Genomic DNA, 27,385 nt, shown 5'->3' on the forward strand with positions numbered 1-27,385 from the left:
ATATCATTTTGGGGGCTGAGATGTGCGGTGTGCGATGACGCAGAATACCCATTGTCCTGCCGAATTAATACCCTCGCCAAATTATATCGACGTGTGTTGATACACACATAGCAATAAAAAGGTAGCTTTGATTGTTTTGTGTACAACATAAACGTAGATGCGAGTAGGAGGCGCGCGTCTAAATGGAAGGAGACAATTCGATGTCTCCCACTCGACCGCTATCATGCGTGGGATATTGCCGCGCCGCTATACGTTTTTATTAACTGTGTCAAAATAACACAAAACCAACCCATTTCGGGTACCAGCAAAAACCACTTTAGAGCCGCCAGAACAAAGAAAGCAATTTATCCCCCACACTCAGCTTCCCTCCTCTTTACAGTCACTAACAGGCATGATTGTCTGCACATGGGAACGGCTCTTCCGCCTGCGGACCCTCCGGTCTCGTAATGGCCGAGGGTTAATTACGTTAATAACCCGATTAATGCAGGCTGCACTGCTGAATGGACCTCAGAGTCGTACAGGAACCATGCTGCATGATTAGCAAATCTTTATAGTAGAATCAAACAGATAAATGCGTACAATTAATGTATAGCCTACATAAAAATTGGGAAAAGGGGTTTAAAAAATCTGGCTTCTAAATAGCTGGCAATTCATTTCGTATTCACTTAATGAACACAAAATTGTTTACAAATTAGCCTGCAAATTGCTGTCAAGAGCCATGTTACACTAACACAATACACAAAATGAACACTTTTAAATGAGCATTCGCTTTATTTGGAATAAAATACAACATTTTTGTTTTTTTTCCCGTTCTGCCAGAAAGTGTTGATAAAATTATGACTATCTAAAACAATAATCTTGAAAAATTGTAAAACGGAGAAACAGCCGACAGAGGGTTGTACACGGCTGAAAGGTCGGATTTAACGAGTTTAACACCCATGACCCGTAACCACGCAACGCAGCTGGTGGAGAATGGTTTAGTGGCGCCCTCTTCAGGGGGGTATATTTACTGCAGCATCTTTATTTCGACGAGTTATTGATGAGAAATAGATTCACTTGCTACGGAGAGAGAACAAGAGAGACGCCTTGGGAGCAAGAAAGCAAATAATGGACGAGGGATTAAGGGATGTAGGACAAAAGGGATGCAAATACAATTACGGAAGATGAGAAATGCTGAATGTAAAGAGTGGTTTAAGGACATGAAAGCTCTCAGAGAAATGGGCGATAATTACCAAGAGGAGGAATCTGGTCAGAGACATAAAGATGAACAATCTATGAAATGTCAAGGAGGCGAAGGAGGCTCGCAGAAGGCTTGCCCCCCCCCCCATCATATCACCTGAGCTCTTCACACAGGGAGCCGAATCCATGCCATACACCCAAACCATTTCTATACTAATATTTAACACAGTGCTCTTCTCGAATGAGTACCAGAATCACACCTATGTGTGTGCCTTATACTGATAAGAATATTTTCGACTGCGGCTTTTTTATCTGCAAACAGGACGTAGCCTAACATACAGATGCTGTTCCATTTAACAGATTTAACAGCATAATGCAGCTTCAATGAAAATGCGCGTTATTTCAAGTTTAAGCCCTACAACCTCTCCCTGATTCCTATTTGAAGGTCAGTTTTCCAAATCTCCAGGCACTTTTTTTCGCACGTCTTCCCCTGCCTCCGGTGAAATTGGACTTTGTTGCCGCTGTTCTGGCTTTCTGAACCCGCAGGTCTCTTCCATAACCGGCTTGTTCCAGGTGAGTGATCGAGGTGTCCCATCAGACAATATCCAGGTCATTTCTACAAAAGGGACTCGTTTCCCCCATCGTGGTCATTTGTTGATGGAAACCACATTAAATTTCAGAAATAAAATCGCCATCGACGTGTTTGCGTTTTGATTTAAAGAAGGCCGTTCTTTAAAACGTTAAACAATGAAAAATGTTCTGACGGGCTGTCATGACTTTACTTACCTCCACCACCTGTTAGAGTCCGTCTCAATCTGTACATTCACAAAAGAAACCCCGCCTCGTCATCCACTCTCTCTCACAAACACACAAACACCGCCATGTATTTCACGCTTAGATTTACTGCCTCCATAACTCCTCTTTAACCCTCTAAGTCCCAAATTTAGGCAAAAATAGTTCAAAAACCCGAAATCTGCGACAAACATGAAAGCACGTACAATGAAATAAATATTAAATCAATTCAACCACTGCTATTCACATTGACAGGAAGTCCTGTCAAGACTGTACGTAGTACGTAACTCGGGGGACGGATAGATAATTCTGGCCCCGCCCTATTCCTTTACACACACTTTTTAAAAACTAATATTGCTAATATAATGAGCTTCCCCCCTTCTTTTGATCTGAGAATATGAACAGACTAGAATAAGTTATTCTTACATCAGAACAATTTTAGTCTAGCATTTTTTTCTGCTGAGGCAATGAAGAACTACACAAAATCACCCCCACCACTACTATAGTCATACATACATATGTATATAAAACATTATCCATTATAGGGTAGTAGAATAGATAGGAGGGGAATGATTGATGTCATAAATCTCATTATTACATCACCATTGTCGACCTTGTCATTCCGGCTGTATTATGAAGTAAAAAATCCGGCGTGTTCAGTTCATAGTGGATGTGTGTTGGATCAGATGGAACCAGAACTGTCCTTGGAGTCTGTCTCTGACTCGGGTACCGGTGTGTGTGTCTGTGTGTGTGGGTGTCAGTGACGGCATCTGTGTGTGTGGAATCTGCCTCGTTTCGTGACCGTGTTGTGACTTGTCGATCCGCGGGGGGGGGGGGGGGGGAGATTCTGAGTTCCATGTTTCCGATAGGATATCTGGGTGGGGGGGGGGTGGTCTAGGTGGTGTTTGGGCTGCTGGGGGTGGGCTCGATCTGGGCCGGAGGTGGTCTGTCCTGGAGGTTCCTCTGGTTCCGGCTGGCCTCGCCCAAACTCTGTAGCCTCCTCTGCTCATGCTCTTCCAGTTCCCTCCACAGTTCTGCCCGTTCGCGCTCTCGCTTCAGCTCCCTGCATGGGAGAGACGAAAGTCATGCACAGGTACACAGGTATGCGCTGATACTCATGAGTACGCACTGATACACACTGATACTTACAGGTACGCACAGGTATGCACTGATACTCACGAGTACGCACTGATACACGCCGGCACTCAGATACGCACTGATACTCACAGGTACACACAGGTATGCACTGATACTCACAAGTACACACACGTAGGTGCTGATACTCACAAGTACGCACTGATACATGCTGGCACTCACAGATACGCACTGATACTCACAGGTATGCACTGATACTCACAAGTACACACACGTATGTGCTGATACTCACAAGTACGCACTGATACACGGCGGCACTCACAGATATGCACTGATACTCACAGGCATGCACTGATACTCACAAGTACACACATGTATGTGCTGATACTCACAAGTACGCACTGATACACGCCGGCACTCACAGATATGCACTGATACTCACAGGTACGCACAGGTATGCACTGATACTCACAAGTACACACACATAGGTGCTGATACTCACAAGTACGCACTGATACACGCCGGTACTCACAGATGCGCACTGATACTCACAGGTACGCACAGGTATGCACTGATACAGGTACACACAGATACACACTGATGTGTACAGATATGCACTGATACTGACTGATGCTCACAGGCACACACTGGTACACACTGATATGCATTGATACGCACTAGTACTTTGAAGTACATATGGATACGCTCTGACACTCAGAGGTACTCACTGATACAGGTACACACTTTTTACACACTGGTATGCACTAGTACTTTGAGACACACACTAATATGCACTGATATTCACAGGTCATTAACAAAAAATAAAACGAAAATTAAATACTACAACTGAGCAAAAAACTATAAAAATCGTGTCCAAATGAATTGAAATAAAATAAAAAACAAATGTCAAATACTTTCTGTTACTGTATTTTAATACTATTTATCTAGCTGTTTTAACTGGTCTTTCCCAATGTTACCTGTAAACCATTAATAACACCTGGAACATTCTGCCTATTTTGTTGGCATTAGTGTGTAATCTGTACTGTGTATTTATGTAGGATTCTCTAAAGATCAGACACACAATACAGCTCTACCCGTTTCAGCCTATACCTAGAAATAAAGCTGCTAAATCTGAAACTGAAACTAAAATACATGAAAACTAAACAGAAATATATGTTTCATATGAAAAATAATGAACCCGCACTGAAAACTGAACTGGATTTCGATTGAAAACTTAAACCAATTGAGAAATAAAAACTAATTTTAAAAACCGTAGTTATAATAACAGTAGTACACACTGACCCTCACTTTATAATGATTCTTTACTCCAACTGCAGCAGGAATTCTACTCACTTCTGCTTCTCTACTTTGTAAGAGGCGGTGAGCTCGTCAAACAGCTTGCTGTTCATCTCCATGAAGGTCTTCAGCACGTTGTAGATGAGTGACACGATGGTCCTGAACAGGGACAGGAAGGGGAGACGCAGCACAAGGGATGAGTGATGGCGCGCCGACAGTAACGCGGCCTGGCACTGCCGCTGTGCCCAGCATGGCACCGTGTCACCCCCAGCTCCCATGTCACCAGAGCGAATTACAAGGACACCAACCAAGCCTAGAGACACTGTGTCTGATGCCGTCTGGCACAATTCCTGAACGTCCCTGCAGCTGGTGCATGTACCTCCACCAAGGGTAGGGTGGCCATGCCCACCTTGGACGGGGAACCATCCCTCCCCGGACCAGTCAGGCAATCCCAGACCAGCTGCGCTTTTGCCAAATTTGGCCCCTGGCTTTTGGTCCGATTTCCAGTTAATTATTCGCTCTATTTATCCTGCTGGGGAGCATGATGCAGGGTGGGGGGCGGGGGTGGCAAGGGGGGCAGATGGTACAGCGTATCAAAATTAGAAACTAATATAGTGATTAAAGGAGGATGGTTGAAGGAAACAGGGCCACCGGGAATGGAGTCTGACAGACCGCTTAGGGGAGGCGCGCGACCTTTGACCCGCTCTGATCCCGCGTGTGCGTGCGCGGTAGGACACTCACTGGTTCCAGTGCTCCTTCGAGACTCTGTAGAGCGTGGAAAAGACCAGAGGGAGGATGACCTGGCAGTTCTCCTCGATGAGGCTCAGGATGTACTCATTGTTCCAGAAGTACAGGGCCCGTTCGGCGACCTGGCAGGAAGTCGGAGGTGAAGGCGAAGAGGAGGCGGGAAGGGAAATGGGAGGGGGGGGAGAAAGAGACAGAAAGAGAGAGAGACATGATAAAAAAAACAGGAAGGGAGGAGACAGACTAGAGAGTTTTGAAATTATATTATGTTCTAAAATGCTAGTATCAATTTTTATATTATACATGCATCAACCCATCCTCTCATTTTCGGTAATTACTTAACCATTCGCAGTCCAAAGCCAGGACTCAGACTCTCAAAGCCCTTCTTTAGCGAGAAGCTGCTTATGTAGATAGTTAGGCTGCTTGTTTTATTCTAACCCTCTCATTCATCTAAGATACTGATGTATCTTCTCATGTATTAAAGCTCTTAGTATGTTAGGGTTAAGTGCCTGATATTAATTCTGTTACTGTGTAATGTTTACAGTGTGTTCTTCTCACCTGGGATAAAATTAAATTATGTTCCTGTTTAGGTTAAAGAATAAGGACATATAATAATGACGGCATTTAGAGACATTCTCACCTGAAAGTGGGGGCTGGAAATGCAAGCTGCGATCTGCTTGAAGAGGGGTTCCTGCACCCGGACGAACTGCGAGGGTTCGATCACATCCAGGATCTCCTCCATCTCCCCGAGGAACATCACCTGCCGAGGAAGATATCAAACCTTACAGAAGATACTCGGAATTCCAGGTACACATCCCGCGTACGCAAAAATGTTCTGAAGGCAGAAGGAAAAACAATTGGTGCAGAGAGGTAACCAATCAGATTGTAAAGGAGGCAGGGCCAATCAATCAGATGTCTTGGTCCCACCCCCTCTTCAATCTGATTGGGTATCTCTCTGAACCAATAATTTTTGGTTCAGCCTTCAGAACATTTTTGTGTAAGTGAAACTCCCTGGAGCACAGCAGTATCTACAATAATTATGACTATTAACATGTGGGCAACGACACATTTATGTGCAATAAAAAAAATCTCTGAATTATTACAGCATATATGGACAGCAGGGATGGTAAGGTTCACTGATTCGCATCGGTGCACCGCCATAAAGGTTCATGATGTGATTGCCCTGATTAAAAAAGTGTGAATACAATTTGGGATGGACTTAGGATGCATCGCTTCTAACATATTTGCAACATATTTGCATTTGCGGTAAAATTCAATTTATTCATATACAGTAAAATCCCATTAAAATAGACTTCAAGGGACCTGGCAAAACAGTCCATTATATCAAAAGTCCATTATATCGAGAGTTGCTGTTTGCCCAGAGTACAACTACAGGACACCATTTACTCATGCCACACCCCAGCAGACACACTTGTGGTGTAGATTATTATATTGTACATGTAGTAATCCAGCTTTACCTGACCAGATGCGTGATTATTAATAATCCCGACTCCGTATCTGCGCTGGATATCACCGGCACGCCACACGCCTTGTAGGCGGAGCTGCATGTCCGTTATAGCCGAACAAAACTACAGCTAAAAGCCGCCCAAATTGTTTGTGCATTATAAGCAAAATTCCGTTATATGCGAGTCCGCTATATCCGATGCTATTTCTGCATGTTCTTAAAGGCGCACGGCCGGTGTTCTGTCATAAAATACTACCTATCGAGACGTGCTATCGAGCCTTTCTGCGCATGTGCAGTTCCATCCTTTTGGGATTAGGGTTAGGTTTTAGGGGGTTAGGGTTAGGGTAAGAGTTAGGGTTAGGGCTATTGATTAGCACTACGGTAGCATTTTTCGACAAGGCAGAATATATCGACAGAACACCGGGACCAGCGGACGTCGTCCGTTATTGACGATATTCCGTTATAAGCGAGTCCACTATAACGGGATTTTATTGTATTATTTTAAATACAGGACATACGCTTTTATTATTTAGAAATATGAGCAATACATTTTAACCAATAATTTTATATTTAGATCGACAGCTCTTTACTGTGCTGTTTCTGTATCTATACCAAACCGAATTACATTGCATCGTATTGTGTTGAACAAAATTGTGTCAATTCGCACTGCATCGCAATAGGGGTGAATCATATTGTATTGAATTAGTGGTTACTTCATTTGCATTTGTAATGTATTGAATCGTCTGCAATGCATGGAGATGTGTATCATAGCGCCTCAGTGACGGAGATGCACATCCCTTTTGGATACACACTGTAATTAGTGTAACTAATTTCGCCTTCAGCTGTGATATAAAGTCCAATGCTAAGCTGTAAATACAAACTTCAAATCAAATCATTATATTTGTTTCATCATTTCACACTCGTTATCTACAGCTGCGTGAACCGTTTGTGCGCAAGTCCACAACAACAGCGGCAAAATGTTATAAACCAAAACAAATAGTGCAAATACGAAGTATCCAAAAATGGCAATATATACAGCATTGTATTAATAAATAGTGCACAGATTATGAACAAATACAGTGGGTGTCTTTTATACTGATAACGAATTCAAACAGGTGCCATTAATACAGGTAACGAGTGGAGGACAGAGGAGCCTCTTACAGAAGTTGCAGGTCTGTGAGAGCCAGAAATCTTGCTTGTTTGTAGGTGACCAAATACTTATTTTCCACCATAATTTGCAAATAAATTCTTTAAAAATCAGACAATGTGATTTTCTGGATTTTTTTTCTCATTTTGTCTCTCATTGTTGAGGTATACCTATGATGAAAATTACAGGTCTCTCTCATCTTTTTAAGTGGGAGAACTTGCACAATTGGTGGCTGACTAAATACTTTGAACAGCCATATGAATGTAAGTATGGATGACGGTGAATGAGTTCTTTGACCAATGATCAGCATCCTGATGGTCTAGTGCAGTGTTTCCCAATCCGGTCCATGGGGACGCTCAGACGGTCCACATTTTCGCTCCCACCCAGCTCCTAATGGGAGCAAAAACGCGGACTGTCTGGGGGTCACTGAGAACCAGGTTAGGAAACACTGGTCTAGTGGATGAACCTGGAACATAGCTTGTTTTGTCGCTGTGCTATACACCCACAGAACCTACACATCTGATTCCCCCCCCCCGCCGTCTCTATAAGACACCCCCGTTTTCCCTCACCTCCTTCTGGGTGCAGGTCTTCGGCCAGTACTTCAGCAGTCCGCGGACGATCTGAGGCCGAAACACAGAAAGCGAACGATTTAGCACTTGGCGTCCAGTGAGGCCGACGGCCACCTGGTGTGGCTCCAGGCGGTTTGGAAAAGGTCAGCCGCTCGACAGGGACTCACGTATTCAGTGACGGTCGCGTCCTTCTCCATGAACTGCACAACGCAGTAGGCCAACTGCAATCGAGAGCACAGGATTCACTCAGAGCCCAACCTTTTATCCATAATTTTATTACATTTTAGCGTTACCTGAGCAAAACCATTAGACAAAGCACCCTATTCTTTTTTTAACGTATGGATATTTTACTCAAGGGTACAACAGCAGAGCTTTTTTGGGGATTCAGGCGTCACCACGTGACCTCCCTTCAAGGCATTTGGACTTTACCATCGGTAAAAGATTTTGAGTTTCAGTACATTATTCAATAAATTCAATACCCCTACGAGTACTCAAAGCGCTTTACAATACATGCCTCACATTCACCCATCCACACACACATTCATACACAATAAATTACATTAGATCAGGGGTACCCAATCTTATCCACAAAGGGCCGGTGTGTATGCAGGTTTTTGGGATAACCTGTAAGTCAGCTGTTCAAACCCAGGTGTGAAGACTCTTTCAGCCAATCAGTCCTCTAATTAGTAATCTAATTAGGGAGTTGCAGCGAAAACCCGCATACACACCGGCCCTTTGCGGATAAGATTGGCCACCCCTGCATTAGATAATCAACACTTTTTATAAATTAGGCTTTGCGTTAATAACCAGACTTTAGGCTAATGTAAGTATTTTAAGGATGTTTAAGGCAGGCTAGGCTAGGCTATGACGTTTGTTAGATTAGGTGTACTGTATTAAGATGCATTTTCGCGTTACGATATTTTTATTGGAATGTAACCCCATCATGACCTGGGTGGGGGGCGGGGGGGCACTAGACCCTTTGTCGTTACCAAGGAACGAAAAACAAAACACTGTGCTGTGTTTACATATTTATCATCATAATTTTACTCATATTTATTGTCGTAATGAATCACTTTAATATGTAATTGTGTTTTATGTTGTGTCTTCCAGTGCCCGGAAGGATATTCATTGTACAGCGTAACAGGCAGTTTGCTGTGCAGATGACAATAAGCCCTTGGGGGGGGTGGGGGGGGGTGGGAAGGGTAAGAAAGCATCCATCCATCCATCCATCAGTGCTCATCCCTGTCAGGGTCGTGGTGAGTCTGGAACCCGTCCCAGGCAGCAGAGGATGCGAGACGAGACGCCAGTCAGCTGCAGAGGGAAGCAGACATACCGCTGGCGGCGTGACTGATTACCGTGTCACTCTGCCTGCTGCCCCGTACATCCTACAATCGTACAATATTTACAATTTGCACAGTTTATTTGTTTTGTTTTGTTTTTTTCTCCTTTACTCATTGCATTACTCACTGTACTAAGGCGACATATTTATGAGAAAGAAAAATCTGACAGTATCAAGAGCTTAAGGGGCTCGCGCTCTGGGGCCCAACAGTGACGTCACTCGGGGGCACCTGGGATTCGAACCAGCGACCTTCTGGACACGGGCACCGCTGCACCCACGTACTACCATTTGATATGATTTCGCATGCACAGAGGGTGGAGGCACCGGCAGAGGAGGGTGTGTTTGGCTTCTGATCATGGTTCCCCTGGTGGGGGGGGGGGGGGGTCAGGGGAGCCGGAGGTGCGTCAGCAGGGTGCGAACCTGGCGCTGCTCCATGCAACCGCGACACCAGGAAAAAACACACACACCCCCAGCAGCTTGTTAGTTACGAGCCCCGCGGGCCCGCCACTGATACCCTGGGGAGGGGTGGATGAGAATGACAAAATGGGGGGTGGGCGAAAAAACATGAGGCAGGTCTGCTTGGCTTTAGCATGAGCAGCGGCAACGGGGGGGGGGGGGAATCGGGGTAGGGCTTCGCTCTCTGAACACAGCAGGGGGGACATGTGCTGCATCAGGTGAGGGGGCGGGGGGGGGGGGGTGTTAAGTCAGGCACTGAGCTTATTCAGGAGCCCAGGGGTGGTGCCTCTTGTAAACATCACTGCTTCATATTCAAGTGGACTCTGATTGGCCCATTTTTACATACCTAAAATACTTACCCCTAACCTTTTCTCCTAATCCAAATATGTCATATTAATATATCCATCCATCCATCCATCCATCCGCCACCTGCTTGTCCTCAGCAGTGTTGTGGGACATGCTTACATATTAATATCATTATATATCATTATACATTTCTGACCCTATATCTCATAAATGGCCTCATAAATATAACGTATCATAACATTATCCACTGGGATAGGATGTGATGGTCTTGGTTTTGCTTAAATTTTTTTACTGATACAGATAAATACAGACACGATATACACTACAGTAACTCACAATCACACTCTAGTGGTGATGGAGATTAATGGCATGAGATTGTGTGCACAGACCTAAACTGAACTGTTAATAAATAGATTTGAAATTAAGATTCTGTAAAATGGCAGACTTTCAGTCACTGGAAAGTGCCATCCTCGAAGCAAATTTCCCAACTGTAACAGAAGAAAAGCAAGCTGATAGCATAATTTATTTGCTGTCTGAGCAGGAGAGCTCGCAGTAGGAATTTTATGACATTTTGCAACATCTGTTAATTAAATTGCACGTTTCAGATAAACCGTGGTTCCCAGATATCAGATATCTGCTCCCCACATCAGCCCCAAAAACACCCGTGAAATAACGTGATTTGGGAGGCGGGCTGAATGACACGGGCACCTGCAGACAGCCAATCAGATAGAGGGGGCAGGATATTGATTATGGGCCCTTTAGGGATCAAAGGTAAAGTTTGCGCAAGAATCAATAACATGATTAAAGGAATTAAAAGATGGCTGCTGTTAGCCTGAAAGGTGGTTTGATAGCTGACCTGACAAGGGCACGCAGTTACTGTATACTGAAGTGGCGTTCAAGCTGCATTTATTCGGTCTATTTAGCAGATTCCTATCCAAAGAAATGTACATATTTTTTAAGAAAGCAGGGTCAGACCATCTCTAGAGCTACTGAAGGCTGAGGGTTTTGCTCACATCATGAAATCACACTGCTAACCTTAGGATTTGAACCCAGCACCCTTCTGATGCCAGGCAATGCGTTGCCCCCACCTTATGCACTGTTATTTATACACACTCCATTCATGCACATTTATGCGCCTCTTCTGATGTGGGAGGAGAGGGTTCAGTCTTCATGATGCCTTGGTTCCGGCAAAGTTTAATTTCTGGAATTTTCTGCTAAAGGTTTGCTAGATGCTTTGGAGAAACTATACTAGAAACGAATGTATAGAAAAAAACTTGACTGAAATGATAATATAGCAAATAAACATTAGTTTGTATGTGTCATAAAACATTGACTGGAAACATTGACCATATATGCTGAAAAAAGGGTAATGTAAACTAATGTTGTTATTTATGCGTGTGGGGTGTGAATCAGTGGGCAGCCCTGCTCTGTCACACCTCCAGTGTTGGGGGATTGAAGTCCACCTCTGCTGTTTGGGTTATTTGTATATTACGTTGTGGGGACCATTTTTCAGTCCTCACTACGGTAAACTCAATATTTTTATAAAAATCTGTCACTACAATCAAAAAACTAAAGTTCAAAAGTCTTGTGTTTTGTTTGATTACTTATGTTTAAGGTTAGGGTTGGGTGGGGGTTAAGGTTGTCATTACTGGGATTAGGGTTTTACCCATAGTAATGAATGGACGGTCCCCACAAAGATATGAATACAAACGTGTATGTCTGTCCTGCAATGGACTAGCAGACATGCCTTTGCAGAGTGACACACGTAGCGAATGAGGGTGCAAATGCGCCAGATGGCGGTTCTCCGTCTGATACTACCTGTCGCATCCATCATGGGGTCAGTCTTTACCTACTCATTTAACGGTACAGGTATATGCGCACGGGAGAAACAGGGTGGTCTTAAATGCCTTTGGCCTGTTCGTGACCTTGAGCCTCTGGCTTTGACCTTGGATTTGTAACCTTATCCGTCCGTGAACTTGAGTCTGATCGTGACAATCTGTGGCCGTCCATGAACCCCCCCCCTGTTTGGGGAACTTGGTTCACGCCATCCGTCTCCTCCAATCGCCACGCGGACTACACTGCCCTACAGCCCAAAAGCCACAGGGAGATAGAAGAGGAGGGAGGTGGTGCTCACTTGTGCGTGGAAGACGGAGAGGGACTTGGCCGTGTGCAGAGGGATCAGCACCCGCACCAGGAACTGCTTGTGCTCGGACTTGAGCGGCAGGGCAAAACCATTGATTATGCTGTCCGGGGGGGAACAAAAAAGAAAGAGAGAAAGAGGAAGGGGAGTAAGAACCGGCTTAACAAGCATATTATCAGACATTCCATTCAATTCTCAGTACACAGTCACATGGGGGTCTCTCTAAATGCTTCCAACACCCCCCCCCCCCCCCCGGCAGACGCTCATTAAGCCTGGCCATCCCCCTCCCCACTGCACGTCAACTGATATCGACACACCAGCACCAAAGTCACAACAGGTTACCCGGCATGAATGCCTGATTGCCGAAGCATTACTTGCTGTGCATTGCCAATATGGTGGACGAAGAAGAGCGTAGCGTGTCCGAAAAGCCTTTCAATCATACTGCTTTCCACCGTGGAGCCTGATACCCATGAAACTGCATTACAGCGCAGCTCTGATGTAAGACACTATGACATCATCGATCCTATGACTCATGCCCTGCTCCCCGCAGCACGTCACATGGTCACACACCTGACCAATGGCTAATTATCAGGTGGGCGGAGCCTCTCGTGGGTCACCTCGGGCCAATCAGGACCTGAATCTCACCACCTTCTACCATTTTCCCCCTCTGCTTCATCCTCCTTGTCTTTCTTAAGCTCTTAATCCACTCCATCCCCCTTATTGCCATGTCTCCACCCGGAAGAGGCAGATATCTCCCCAACCTGGGGGCCACGTGGGAGGAGGTAAAAATATCAGCATTACAATAAAATCAGAATAACCCCCCCCCCCAAGCCTTTCCTCCCTCACGCTGACTCATCCTTCCCCTTTCCTACGCCGACATTTGCGAATAAACAATAAATAAGCAACACATATGCCACCCCCACCCCAATGAAAATGGGGTGTCAGAAACAAACGGCAGGATAATGTCATCCCGTGGGGGTACAGCAGGGTGGGGGGGGATCTCCGTGGCGTGTGAGCCTGTCACTGTGCTGCTCTTGTGACGGCTGCCTACCTGCCCAGGATCTCCAGCAGCTCTGCCACTCCGCTGAAGTGTTCGGTTTCGTAGATGAACCTGATGGGCGAGAAGGAGACAGGGTGACATGTTACTGCGAGGGTGTCACATGGAATGTGTGCGGGGGGGGGGAGGAGCAGTGCAAGAAGGTGCAGCTCTTCCACGTAATAGAGGTTCTGAAGCTATACTTTTCCATAAATACCATTTAGTGAGGATATTGGGGGGTATCACCATCTGGATGATTATAGACACATATGTGTTGGCATAGCAACCCACTGTGTCCAGGCATAAGCAGCTATGGGAGATGGATGGATGTTAAGCAAGGACTCTCAACCCAGTCTGACGCCACAGACAGTCCGCATTCTTGCTCCCTCCCAGCTCTCAACGGTCATGGGAGTTTTACTTACACAAAAATGTTCTGAGGGCAGAACGCAAAATGAGTGGTCCAGAGAGTTAACCAATCAGATTGTAGAGGAGGTGGGTCCAAGCAACTGGAGAAGGCGGGACCAACCAATCAGATGTCTTGGTCCTGCCTCCTACAGTTGCTTGAATGGATATCATTTTTAGTTCTGTCCTCAGAATGTTTTTGTGAATGTAAAACTCCCATGAGTCCTCACACTTATACCAAGTATTTGGTGTTATTGTTTGGCTTGGGAGGGAACAAAAACGTGAACCATCGGGGGGGGGGGGGGGTCCCCAAGAACTGGGTTAAGAAACACTGCTCTGGGATAGCGGGAAGTTGGGTGTTTGCTGGGTGAAAGCCTGTCCGCGGCGTCCCTCTGCCCATCACCAATGGCGTTTAATCGGCATCATCTGGGGAAAATACGCCCGTCAGAAATTAGAGCCAAAGACAGCATGAAAACATGCCGTCATGGGTCTTTACAGACCGGGTCTCTCACTCACTGTGCAATAAACTCGACTCATGACACAAAATCCATGTGTGATTTAGGAGTGGAGCTGCCTGCCTTTCCAGCACCGTGCATCATCCAGTGAGAGGTAACACAATACCAAAGAGTTTGACGAATATGTACCAATGTGGTGACATTTGCCACAGTAGGAAACAGCTGAAGGAGAACTGAGGCCCGTGTCATATGAAACTGACGGCTCAGGTGAAGATTTTTCCAGCCTGTGATTTAAGTTGCGTTTCTCCCAGAAAATAAAATGTAAAACAACAAAATCAGAAAAGATAAAAAAATATATGAAAATGTATGGTGGCCCAGGAGGTCCAACACGCACAGAAAATCTTTTCTTAGGCCAGTCTCTACCTGTGTCCACCAGCTGAGTGTGATATTGGGGTACCCCATTTTCCATAGAACGGCGATCAAGCAACACCCATGATGAATATATGAGCTCCTCTGGCTTACTAATGAAGACAGTGGGTCTCAAAACCCAAAGATACAGCTTCGTCGTACACAAGATCCAGCACTTAGTGTTGGGCATTTCAGGTCCAGAAGCTACAAATCCAGACCAAGATTTTGTTTCTACCAACAAGCTGAGCATAAATAGTCACAGTCAAAGAGTGCTCACCGGGTTGGTAGAAACAAAATCCTGGTCTGGATTTGTAGCTTCTGGACCCGAAATGCCCAACATTGATACACTCAACATATAAGACACTGTGCCACATTAACAGCGGTTCCAGTTCGGGAACTCATGTAAAATTAGACTTCATGGCGATTAGGGAATTAATCGCATTTTTGTGTCGCATTGTAACATCTGGTTTAGTCTGGTCTCCTATACAGCTGTGACCCCGCTTTGATCTACAGATGTAGCCAGTCGAAAGAACTCGTCTGCAATCGGTAAAAATGCGATCATGTTCCCCTAACCTTCTTTACCCACATCTCCCTCGATGGCCAAGAGTATCTACATTTCATTTACAGTGCTGTGCGGAAGTCTTAGGCAGTCAAAGAAAACAATGTCTAACTGATCTTCACATTGGTGTAAAACTGCGATATTATATCCAAGTGTGTCAACTTAGCCATTTCAAAACCTCTCCTAAAGTCACCCCGGTATTTGCAGCGACCATCTAATACACCCACGTATATTTTGACTGGACCACTATCCCACCTTGCTTGGCTAATCAGTATTTAACTTATCAAGTTAATTAAGTGATTGTGAAATTTAACAAATACATGGAATGACTGGGGTGTCACAGAGAAGAAGTTTCGGGAACTGAAGCGGTGTTCGTCAGAAAACCCACAAGGTTTTAGCAACTTTTTTTGGGGGAAAAAAGTCATTACATTACTTTTAATTTGCATAATTGATTCAACTAATGTTAAATTGTGTTTTTATTCTGAGCAAATACAGACTTACTACCCAGATAAACAGCTTTAGTCATTTCCGTTACTTTTGCACAATAATGTACAGTTATTTAGCAAACACTTTTATCCAAAGCGACATACATTCTAGGTTACGGACCTTGATCAGGGGCCGAACAGTGACATCACTCTGGTACCACTGGGACTTGAACTAATGACCCTTCTGATCACAAGCACAGCATCCCAACCCAGAGCTACACACCACACCCAGTTACAAGCACCAGAGCTGTGGCTCAGTGTCGTAGCACAGATTCATCAGCCCTTATTAATTAAGATAACGATCTTCGCACCCGACGCCCCTCATCCCCAACTGAGCAGATCGCTCCGTGATTTCGTAACTAGCCAACCATCGCTAAACGAGAAAAGTAACATGCGAGTCATCCTAGACAGACCCTCTAAATCCCTCCTCCACACATATCGGGGTGTTTATTTCCTGTTTTTTTTTTAACGTTACTGTGTACGATCAAGGCAAACACACTCGGGGAATCTACCGAGACGAGTGCTGGGTTCTTTTGTCACGGATAGCTTTGTATTAAAGGAACATTCCCTCAGCACACACACTCACGCGCAAACACACACACCCACCTGAGGAAGATGTTGTTGATCTGTTTGCGGATGTACGCTCGCAATCCCAGTAGCTTGCCGTAGACGCGGTGCAGGATCGTCTTCAGGTACTCCCTCTCCCGTGGGTCCTCACTGTCGAATAGCTCCAGCAGCTGGGGGCACCGGAGAGGGCGGGCAAGTGAGAGCGGGAACAGGACTGTGGTGCCACCGCTGACCTCACCGCTGACCTCGATTACAAGGCCAGATAAGTGCCAGTGGCTATTCTACATGGTCTGTCACATTTGCTTCCAAGAAGACTACTTATTGGCTGGCCTTTACGTCAATCATCCATCAGGTCTACCTGATTGGTTTAGTAGTTATCTATATTGTTAATAAGTTCCCTCCAAAAATATGTTCACATTTACTTATTTCGCAGACACATTTTTCCAAAGCAGCATACAACTGAAGCATATTATATTACAAACATATGTGCTGTCAAGGAGTTAACTAGGTGTAAGTGTAGTGTTAAAACGGTGTTAGTGTTAAAACAGATTTTTTTGAGTTCTTGATGTAACGCAGCTCATATTTTGATCTATGTCCCCAAATGATATGTCAGATCTTAATTAGGGAAGTTTTTCACAAAGAACTCATGGATCACGATGGGTTTGACACCTTCTGCACAACGCCACAGTGACCTTGCCAATTCCATGCCAGGTGCGGATTTATTCAAATAAAACACACAGTAACCAAATGCAAGCAAATATCACAAGGTGGTCGTAAATCATTCTCTCTCTTACACGCATTCAGAAAAAACCACCATGCCTTACTTTCTCGTCATGTCTTTACCTGGAGGACAAACTTCTGGTCCACGTAACGCTTGGCTATGGAGGGCTGAAAGTCTGGGCTTTCCAAGAACCGGAGGAAGAACTCGTAGACGAGCTGCGAGCGGGAGATGGGGACACGGTCAGGGTCAGGAAGCGGATGTGACATTCGGGCAGGGGGCAGGAGGCCGGACTCAGGCGTGGGTGGGCTCTCTACCTGGAGATGTGGCCAGGAGGCCTCCAGGGTGGGCTCGTCCTCCTCAGGATCGAACTCGGGATTCTCGCTGGGCGGCAGGGTGCGGAAGATGTTCACTGAAATCTGAGGTGCCGGAAGACATTTGTGAATCAAATCACTCTCCACCAAACTCCATTTGCCTAGACCCTCCCTCGCTATCTCAACCCCGGATGAGGTCACACTCTGGACGGAACGGCAGCACACACACACACATTTACAAAGACAGACTTGTGACTTGACCCCCCAACACAAAATGGCCTCCCAGAGGTGTGAGCGAAAGACGCTACCTGCCGTCCACCTATGATGAAGCCCTGTTGCCCTGTGCCCATCATGAGATAGACTCCAGGCCCCTGGAACCTTCTACTGGATGCATGGTTGGACCTCTACCTTAACACTACACAGCTAACAGTTCCACAAATGTATGCATGCAGCGTCACTGAAGTCATTCCCCCCTCCTACCCCCTCCTCACCATCTTGATGGCCTCAGGGTAGAGCGGCTCGATGAGCACGCCGCGCCCGGTGGCCACGCTCTCCACCAGCTCGTTGAGCGCTGCCCTCTTCACTTCCTTGCCCTTGAGGTCGGCCACGCAGTCCAGGAAGTCGAAGAGCACGCAGCACTGCTGCAGCTTCTTGCAGAAGAGGTCGTGGAGCTCTGCTGCGGGGGCATCTGGGGGGGGGGGGCAGAACGGGACAGGCGGGTCACCCAGAGGAAGGACGCCGACGGGGGCCACGGACGGCCAAAGGTCACGCAGAAGCCAGGGGGCAGTCATCAGCTGGAGATCTGAGATCTCTCCAGGAACTGATTAACCTACACCCAACCGATTTAGGTGCACACTTACAGGAGAAGGTGATGAACTTTAACGACAGGTCAACAGCTAATAGACCAAGACCATCAAGCTGCAGCTGAACTCCATTAATTGCTATGCATTAATTACTAGTAGACGACCATCGGTGGCATGGTGGCTCATTTCTTACCACTGTTGCCTCACACTTCTGGGACCTGGGTTCTAGGTGTGTGCATGTTCTCCCTGTGTTGTCATGGGCTTTCCTCCAAGTTCTCCATCCATACCCCCGCCCCCCTACCCCCCCCCCCCAACGATGGGTTGGCACCCCATCCTGGGTTGTTCCCTGCCTTGTACTCAAAGCCTCCGGGACTGGCTCCGGACCCCACCCCGGCCCAACACTGAAAAGGATAAGTGGTTACAGAAAATGGATGGATGGACCACTGAAGGTATATAATAGTATATATATATATATAGTATATTTGAATACATACATATGCTTACATTTATTCAAAATGAAACCTGTTGAGCCTTCTATTCTATAAACAGTCCAACTGAATTACGATTAAAACAAATTAGGAGTGGAATTAAAACAGAATTAGATCATTTTGATGACTACATGATTCTAGAATGCTCCCATGACAAAAGAGCAGACTGAATCTCAGAGGTGTTTAGGCTAAGTGACACTGTTTAGGAAGGACGTCCAATCTAAGATTTAAGTACTCCTGACTCATCAGGGTATGGCCAGCCTCCGGCTTCGGAGTGCTCCAAGACGATGGCCGAAGGCGACTGGAAACAAGAGACGAAACAGTAACAGAATAACGCGCCATTACAGTGCGCCTTATATTCCATCATCAATAAAACATTACTGCTTTTACTGCGGGGCCTGGAGATGCAGCGATCGATAAACAGACATTAGCACTCACGGCTACATAATGACATATTGAAGGCTCGTTTAAAAACACGATAATCAAGTCAAATTAAAGCTACCATGTTCAGATTAAAATAATATTCCCAACTTACATTAAAAAAAACAAAACTAATTAATATGCACATAAATGTGTATATTTATTATGTACGAATTTATATATTTGAGAATGTCCCTACTGGGAACCAACCATAGCAACAAGTGTACATTATACCTAAATGCAATTCAATTAAATAATTAATCAATTAATTACTGAATGTAACGATGGGGGTGACAGTTACAGTACATGGCATGAAGGATCCCCTCACGCATCCTTCACGCCGGTCTGCTGAACCGTGCAAAAACGGTTTCGGTAATTGAATTATGCAGAGGAGTCATGTGTTTACTTCTGCAGCTGTTATGTGCTTAGAGCCACCCAGAGGTCAGAGTGAAAAATGAGGGAGACACTGACCGGGTTATACCATGCCGGCGCATCTGGGGGGGGGGGGAGAGAACACGATGTTCAGGAAGCTACCCTGGCTCGCCAGTCACGCTCACGGCGGGAGCAGTCGGAGAACGTGCTAGCTGCACCTGTGAAGTACTCCCCGGGGAACAGGTACGAGGGGGGGCGAAAATGCGGGGCCAATTTTACGGGGCCACCATTTTTACAGGGACCAAAGTGACCAATCGCAGCGCCCCCTATGGGGCGGGATGGGCAAGCCCGTCGTCCAAAACGCAGCGATGGCCTGCGACACTCTGCCTGGAATATTTGGGAACGTGTACCCGCTACATTAAACGTGACGCTCGCAGCGAAAAGTTCAAGCTAATTAGAAAAAAAAAAACTTTAATTAGACCGATGGGCAAAAGATAAATATCGTGCGCGTTTATAATTACTGGAAGAGGTAAAAAGCCTGGTTTAAAATAATCCTGTAAGTGAAAGTGACAAACAGCTGGAGGCGAGTATGCTAAATGACATCACTGCAGATTCTGTGGGTGTATAAGTGATGTGGGGGGGGGAGGCCTGCGCGTATACATTTATATATATATGTAAAACAACTAAATATATACCTCAAATGCACTAGACCACATGGTAATTCTGAATGTTAGAAAACCTGCACTGGGAAAAAGTATTGGAGCATGTGGGAAAACTGGTGGGCGGTGGGGGGGGTTTAGTGGCGAGTAAAAGCTGGAAATGGGGGTTTCGGGCTATGGCAGACCATGTCTGAGGGGAGGAACCGAGAAGGGTGGGGGGGGGACAAAGAAACCAAAAGTGAAATAGCTCTTTGTGGAGATGAGGAAAAGAGGAAGAGTGCAGGAGGAAGGATGAAGAGGATGAAGAGAGAGGAAGGTGGAGGTTGAGGGGGCGGGGCCAGCAGGCAGGGGTGCCGTGGTGACCAAGCATCTTGGGGTGGGGATGGGGGGGGCGAGGTGATGCTTCGCGGCGATTACTGAATTAAGCACGCCGCAATATCCTCCCCTGAATGCTAGCGCTAAATATAGAGCCGGCACAGGGAGGGAGGGGCCGAGGGTGAGGGAGGGAGATGAGGCCTAACTAGAGGGATGACATCATCTCTCCCCCCCCATCCTTGCTCTCTGCTGCTTGAATCTGACTCGCTGAGAACCTCGGCTAAAATAAGACACATTTTGGACATAACGAACTATTACCATTCCTGAGGGCCTCCAACGTGAACCTTAACACAGGAAAGGGGGGGGGGGGGTTCAAAATCATTTAAAAAGATTAATAATGAGTCAGGGTTTGAGGCAGAGTGGGTCCCCCCTCCCCCCCAAAAAGGGAACTGGTCATGTTTAATTATGCACATTTGATGAGGCAGGTTAGCTCGTGCTAATGACTGGGCGAATGTATCATTTACACCCCACGCATTGTCTTCAGCCACGGACTCCGCGCTAAAAATAACTGTCCGGATTCCATCTTTCCTGCTGGTCTTCGGTTGCTAATCATCGATTTCTGATAAGTCACCGGGCATCAACACCCCTTCGACTCTTTCCTCATGTCTTCCTCTGGCTCCGTTACGATGAGGAATTGGGTTTTTCTGCACAAGTGAATTCTTCATTAAAACACCGGTGCATTAATCACCCCTTACGGTGACCTACCCTTCAGCCCCTCGCTCTCCTTAGCTCTGACCTCCCCTCCTCTCTTGCCATCTCTCTCTGCCCTTCGGATACATTTACGTTCCGATTTTGTCGCTTGACTGACAGAATTTTTCATATCTACCTATGGCACTACTCATTGATAAATATGAATGTCGACCAGAGCATTTCAAGTTAAGTGTCTCGTTTGAAGGCACAACAAATCGGTTAACTGGTCTGGCACATCATTTCCCATCATGCAACTTGTAGATTTTGTCATGTTACTAACAAATGGCACATCATTTCCCATCATGCAACTTGTAGATTTTGTCTTGTTACTAACAAATGGCACATCATTTCCCATCATGCAACTTGTAGATTTTGTCATGTTACTAACAAATGGCACATCATTTCCCATCATGCAACTTGTAGATTTTGTCATATTACTAACAAAATGTTACTAAAGCATTGTTTTGGGAACTAAAATCAGACACTGATATCAGTGTTGAATTACAGATGAAAATGGCACATATAAACTGGACAAGTAGTGGGGCTCTTACAGTTAATCCGATAAAAACAATCTAACGGATATTAGCGATTAGCAGGCTGTGCCCTTTTGTCACTGGGGTGGCTGACACCGGCCTAGAGAACCATAAACTGCTTTCTATACCACATTAGTGCTGATAGAGCTGTCTCTCTCTCTCTCTCGCTCTCTCATATAGACACACAGACACACACAGAGATTTGTAAGTAGAGTCTTTGTGGGGACTCTCCATTCATTTGTATGGGGAAAATTCTAATCCCAACACACATAGGGCATTAGACATACTGACAGCTACGATATTCAATCCGAAAAATCTGAGATTAAACAATACATCCATCCCTTCGTTTTGTATACCTGCGTGTCCTCTGTAGGGTAGCGGGGGTCCAGAGTCTATGGGCACAAGGCAGGAAGTAACCCAGGATGGGGTCCCGACCCATCAGTGTGCACACACACCTACAGGCAATTTGGAAGATCCAATTCACCTCAGCATGTTTTTTAACAGTGGGGGGGGAAACACGATGACACGGGGAGAACACGCAAACTCCACATACATGGACCCAGGGCTAAGACTCAAACCCCAGTCCTGGTGGTGTGTAGCATCAGTGCTAACCACTGCTATGGCCAAATCACAAATCTGCCCCACAAATCTGAAATTTTCCCAAAGTCTCCACAAATATGTTTAAAAAATTAGGACCAGGTCTACTGCAGTTGGACCATCATTGCCAAAGCAATGACCTCAACTTAGCAACAGCGTCAATTAAAAATCTTGCTCACGGTAACGTAACCCAGCACGAGAGCTTCAGCGTACAGGCTGAACAGGCCACTGGGACACGGACGAAATGCCCAGCTGGTTTTTATTAGCTGTGGTGAAAAACAGAAGCAAGGCAGCCGTTTAAAGAGCCAAACTCAGGCAGACTGATGACGTCTTGCCTTCACACACATCCAGGCTCTCCGGAGCATCCCACTGACACCAAGCCCAAGACACGTATTTGGTGATGAACTGGAAACAGCCACAAACAGTCCAGATGACGTCACTCTCGCTTCCGGAAAAGCGTCACATCTGTGATGCTGCTGGTTACTTAATTTCGATTGTTGTGAAAAATCTATTAATGGGTGGTTCATATATGCCATGGACCATCTACCAAATTTCTCCCTAACATTAGATATCCCACATTCGTCTTTAAATAAAGCATCGGATTTTAAGTTTCCCATATTTAATAAAAAAAACAGGTATATAGCTAGAGATATCTAGTGTTAAATAGTGTTAAATAGAAAGTGTGTCAAATGAAATTCAAAGTACAAGGTTTCTGGTCAAACCGCCCCTACACTCTTCTAATGGTGCTCCACACTTTCTGTGCTATCAGACGAAGAGCCAAAGTGAAGTGAGCGGGTTCTTCAAACGAGAACTGCTCACCCTGCATGTCCCTGAAGCGGGGACGCGCGTCGGCATCTCAGCGGGGAATAGGGCGCCTGCTTAGTGACAAAAAAAAAAAAAAAAAACCTGACTAGTGCACCTTGAGAAAAATGCTAGCTAAACAAATTTCATTTACGCTATACGCAGTTATCACAGGCTACCAGAAAAACTCGGAATCATTCTGCGTACATTTTGGCTACGTTAACCAGCACTCTACCAAAGTGTACCTATTAAACCAAACCTTTAAGCTATACCCAACCAGCACGCCGTCATTTTGCGGAACTCTCATATTTTCATTAAGCAGTTACCACAATGTATTACACATAATTTATTCATTAATCTTCTATACCGCTCACCCTATACAACGTTATGGGGGGGGGGGGGTCAAATGATTAGAAAATTATAAATCAGTCTAATTAAGCTACATAGCCACTACCCACTCAGAAAAAGGGTAAAAATCTGACATCTTTGCTTGTCACTGGGGCTGTACCCTCAAGGCTCTGCCAATTGAACCCTTAGCTGTATGTAATTGTACCTTTTAAGGTACAGAAATAGACTGTGAGGAACATTTCTATACCATTGACGGTACATCAATGCTGCTTGTACCTTTGGGATGTTCCTCAGAGTCCATTTCTGTACCTTATAGGTACAATTACTTATAGCTATGGGTACGATTGGCAGATCATTGAGGGTACAGCCCCAGTGAAAAGCGAAAAGCAAAGGCACTAATTTTTACCCTTTTTTTCTGAGAGTGTAGATCACTAATATAGGGAGCTATTAAAGATTTTAAAATAAACAAATATCGAATAGAAAAATATTTCACCCCTAATGGCTTATCCAGTGCAGAGTTGCAATAAGCCTGGAACCAATCCCAGGATGCATTCGCCACAAATCGGGGAGGGGGGGGGGGGGGACTCCCTAATCGCACTCAAAACGTCAGTTAATGGCAGGCAGCGAATGCGCCAAGTAACATCCCTGCCTGTACACAACCCACAAAGCTTTCTGCCAGTCTTGTTCAAATGCACATTGAATGTGTCAACTCTAATTTAACACCTGTTTGTACTATTTGCGTACAGCCAAAATAATAATAATAAAAAAAACACGACTTATCAATTAAGTATTATGTTTCGTAACTGAAGTCAGACTGTATGTGGGTGATGAATATGTAACAGAATGACAAACCAACAGTTGGGATTTTAATTCCACTCAGATCACGCACCCTAACTTGATGTTTGAGTAAGTGCCATATTCGAGCTTCAATGCAACTTTCTACTTCCACACTTATCTAGAAACAACCAAAGAAAAAAAGAAATCTGGGATACCGTTTACCATTCTTTTCTGATCAGCAAACAAACACAAAATATGAATCAGGTACATCCCTTGAGTTCATTTCAGGTAACAGGCAAACTGAAAATTACGGCCAGTCATTCCAACTTATGTTCGAGATGTATTTTTACAAGTCGTCGCAAGGCGACCTGAAGGAATATTTGTCGGAGCGATTCAAAACTCCATAAAGGAAAAGGAAAAACTGACACTGAATCCTTAATTCCTTCAAAGGAGGTCACCAAAACAAAAGATGGATAAAATGTCACAAAGATGGTTAAGTTCTAATCTAAACATTACCCCCACATGTAACATGCTAAGAGCAATTTAGAGACTTTTCTCCATTTAGTATCATATGCAGGGTTTCATATAAATTCAACACTTCATCTGTCTACTACAAGGTTGGAGAGAACCTTGAGGCTATCTCAGAAAGCGTAGGCCGCAGACATTAGTCAGGGGTACACCCAGGAAGGGATGTCTGTACATCATACACTCTCAAACAATATGTGCTATTTAGGGACCTCAATAGATCTATACATGTCCTTTGACTGTGGGAAGAACACAGAAAGTAGATGAAGCACACACAAACAGCAGGAGAACATACCAACTTAAGACACAGCCAGGGTCAGAATCAAACTCACAGCCCCAGACATACAAGCCTACAGCTACAGCACTGTGGGTAATCTTCAGCAATAAGGACTCTGGTCAGGTAGCTGAGATAGGAAAGAAAACAGGACCTGAGCAGGAGAACCAGAGTTACAGTTACAGACAGTGCCGGTCAACCCATTAAGTGACACAGGCAGCCGCCTAGGGCACCATCTTCTAAGTTTGCATAGGGCGCCACACGGGCATGGATGAGCTGTTTACAGGTGGTAATGGCCGACGGGAAGAAAAAACCCAGAAGCAACCACAGAGTACACCTTAAAGGTGGAGCCCACTGTGAGCGACCCGGAATGGCAGCTAAAGTCAGGAAAATCTCGCCAGGGTGTCGCCTGTTCTTGTGAGGAGCGTTTCACACACTCGCACTTACAAACTGAACTCTTGTGTTACTGGGCACCGGACCAAACGTACTGGGAAGATAAGCAACACTTACGAGCTTCAAGATTCGGCACCGGCAAGACGCGTACGGATCTTACGTAAGAGCCAGAACTGCGCGTTATAGCCTTTGTCATTACGGCGTGTAACCTTATCTGAAATGTTCTTTACATTTATCTGGAATATCGTATAACTTGATCTTTACATCAATAACCAGGTTTTACAAAAAAAAGAACTTACATCTATTTTAAATCAGTCATTGTTCCCTCAACGACCTAGAGGAATATACCCAAAAAAGTATGATTATTACTAATAAATTAACGGCAACTGGTTTTTTTGATAGTTATATTTTATTTTACCTATAGCATTCAAAATAGGGCGTTGTCATTTTTACCCCAATACCGTATTTATAAAATGTTTACCCGAGTTATTTATTGTCCCATAACACCCCTGAACCATGACATGAATCCTCAGTTCAAAGCCCAAGAAACTGTTTAGTTAAGAATAATCTCTGAAAGTTCACGTAGGCCTGCTGTCATCGGGGGGGGGGCACGTACCTGTCACATGAATGAATGAATGAATGAATGAATCTGCGATTAAGCACTATCAACACCTTCATAAAATAACATCTGTTTTACACACTAACGTCGCAAGACGATCTATAATGATGTGGTGTTTCCGGTCGCCCCTAAACTTACTGATGTATACGACGGTGGATGTAGCCAATGTAACAATGTATATTTTAGAAAGTTAAAGACACAGACCTTTGAGCAACGGGAGGGCAGTCAGCTCAACCTGGGAGCTTTGGTAGCGGAATTGCGAGGAGCTGTGAGAGCGTCGCTGCCGGGCCCGGCGCATCGACCGCCGTGGGAAGCCATCCACCTTCTCCGCGCTCGGCACCGAGAAGCCCGTGGTCGGCGACGAAGGGCTGGATGGAGGCAGTTTGGTATTTTCCATGGCCAGGGTTTGGAGCGGCGCGGAGACGACGGAATAGCGGTCCTTATGTGGTACAAGCCGGACAGAGGACAGTCCCGTTTCACTGTCGTTTTAAATGAGTAAAAGTCATACAAATCGCCCCTTTTTAATTACAGAGGGATAACGGAAGGTACACGGAGGTTCAGGATGAATGGGGAAGAGGAAGCGGAGACTGAACAGGGTACCGGGGGAAAAAAAGAGAAGCTATAGAACAACCCGCTGCATTAAATTGGACCGCAAAGTAGATATCGTCCTGCTAATTTCTCCGACGGATTTTAGGGGGAAAAAACAGGATCTTGCTGCCTTCTGGATAGAAACATCAAACAGACATGTCTAAAATGATGCAACAACGGGCCACATGCATTACTATAATAAATGTTTCTGCCGTATTGGCGTCAGCAGCCAGCCACCGGCCTAAATGTTGTATTTATTTAAATATTTACCAATTAAACAAATCCTCGCGTAAACAGATTACAGACCTTCCCATAAATAAAATCAAGTAAGGAACTTGTAGAAACGTTTCGGTTATGTAAATCCATTCATCTGAGTGGCTAATTCCATGATGGAAAATCGAGATTCCCTAAATCCAGTCAGTAGTGTCTTTCTTAACGGACCAGAAGCAAGAAATGCATTTAAGGTGTTTCTTTCTGACTCCTCTTCAGACGTTTCTGTTTTTTTCCCGTGGTAATTTCTTAGTGTACCATGCAATTCCCTGTGCCTCGCTGGTTTACACCAGGTAGTAGTGATCCTCGTAGGGCGGGGATGGCGGGTCCAGGCACGCCGACATGTGCCCGTCTTCAGGCAGGATTTGCTACTGCACTCCA

General features: G+C 45.3%; 1 protein-coding gene across 1 annotated transcript; it reads right to left on the minus strand.

Annotated features, from left to right (window-relative positions):
- Positions 1-2,859: 2,859 nt before the first annotated feature.
- Positions 2,860-26,543, minus strand: LOC111839527 (serine/threonine-protein phosphatase 2A 56 kDa regulatory subunit beta isoform-like). Its single transcript, XM_023803513.2, has 13 exons — positions 26,351-26,543; positions 17,964-18,160; positions 17,476-17,577; positions 17,284-17,376; positions 16,480-16,610; positions 13,580-13,639; positions 12,523-12,631; positions 8,455-8,508; positions 8,288-8,338; positions 5,747-5,866; positions 5,104-5,231; positions 4,420-4,521; positions 2,860-3,034 (listed from the first exon to the last, which is right to left on the minus strand). The coding sequence occupies exons 1-13, from the start codon at positions 26,541-26,543 to the stop codon at positions 2,866-2,868; spliced, it is 1,509 nt and encodes a 502-aa protein (XP_023659281.1). The 3' UTR covers positions 2,860-2,865.
- Positions 26,544-27,385: the final 842 nt, after the last annotated feature.

This window comes from Paramormyrops kingsleyae, chromosome 24 (genome assembly GCF_048594095.1).
Source record: "Paramormyrops kingsleyae isolate MSU_618 chromosome 24, PKINGS_0.4, whole genome shotgun sequence".
In the NCBI taxonomy this organism is placed as follows: domain Eukaryota; kingdom Metazoa; phylum Chordata; class Actinopteri; order Osteoglossiformes; family Mormyridae; genus Paramormyrops; species Paramormyrops kingsleyae.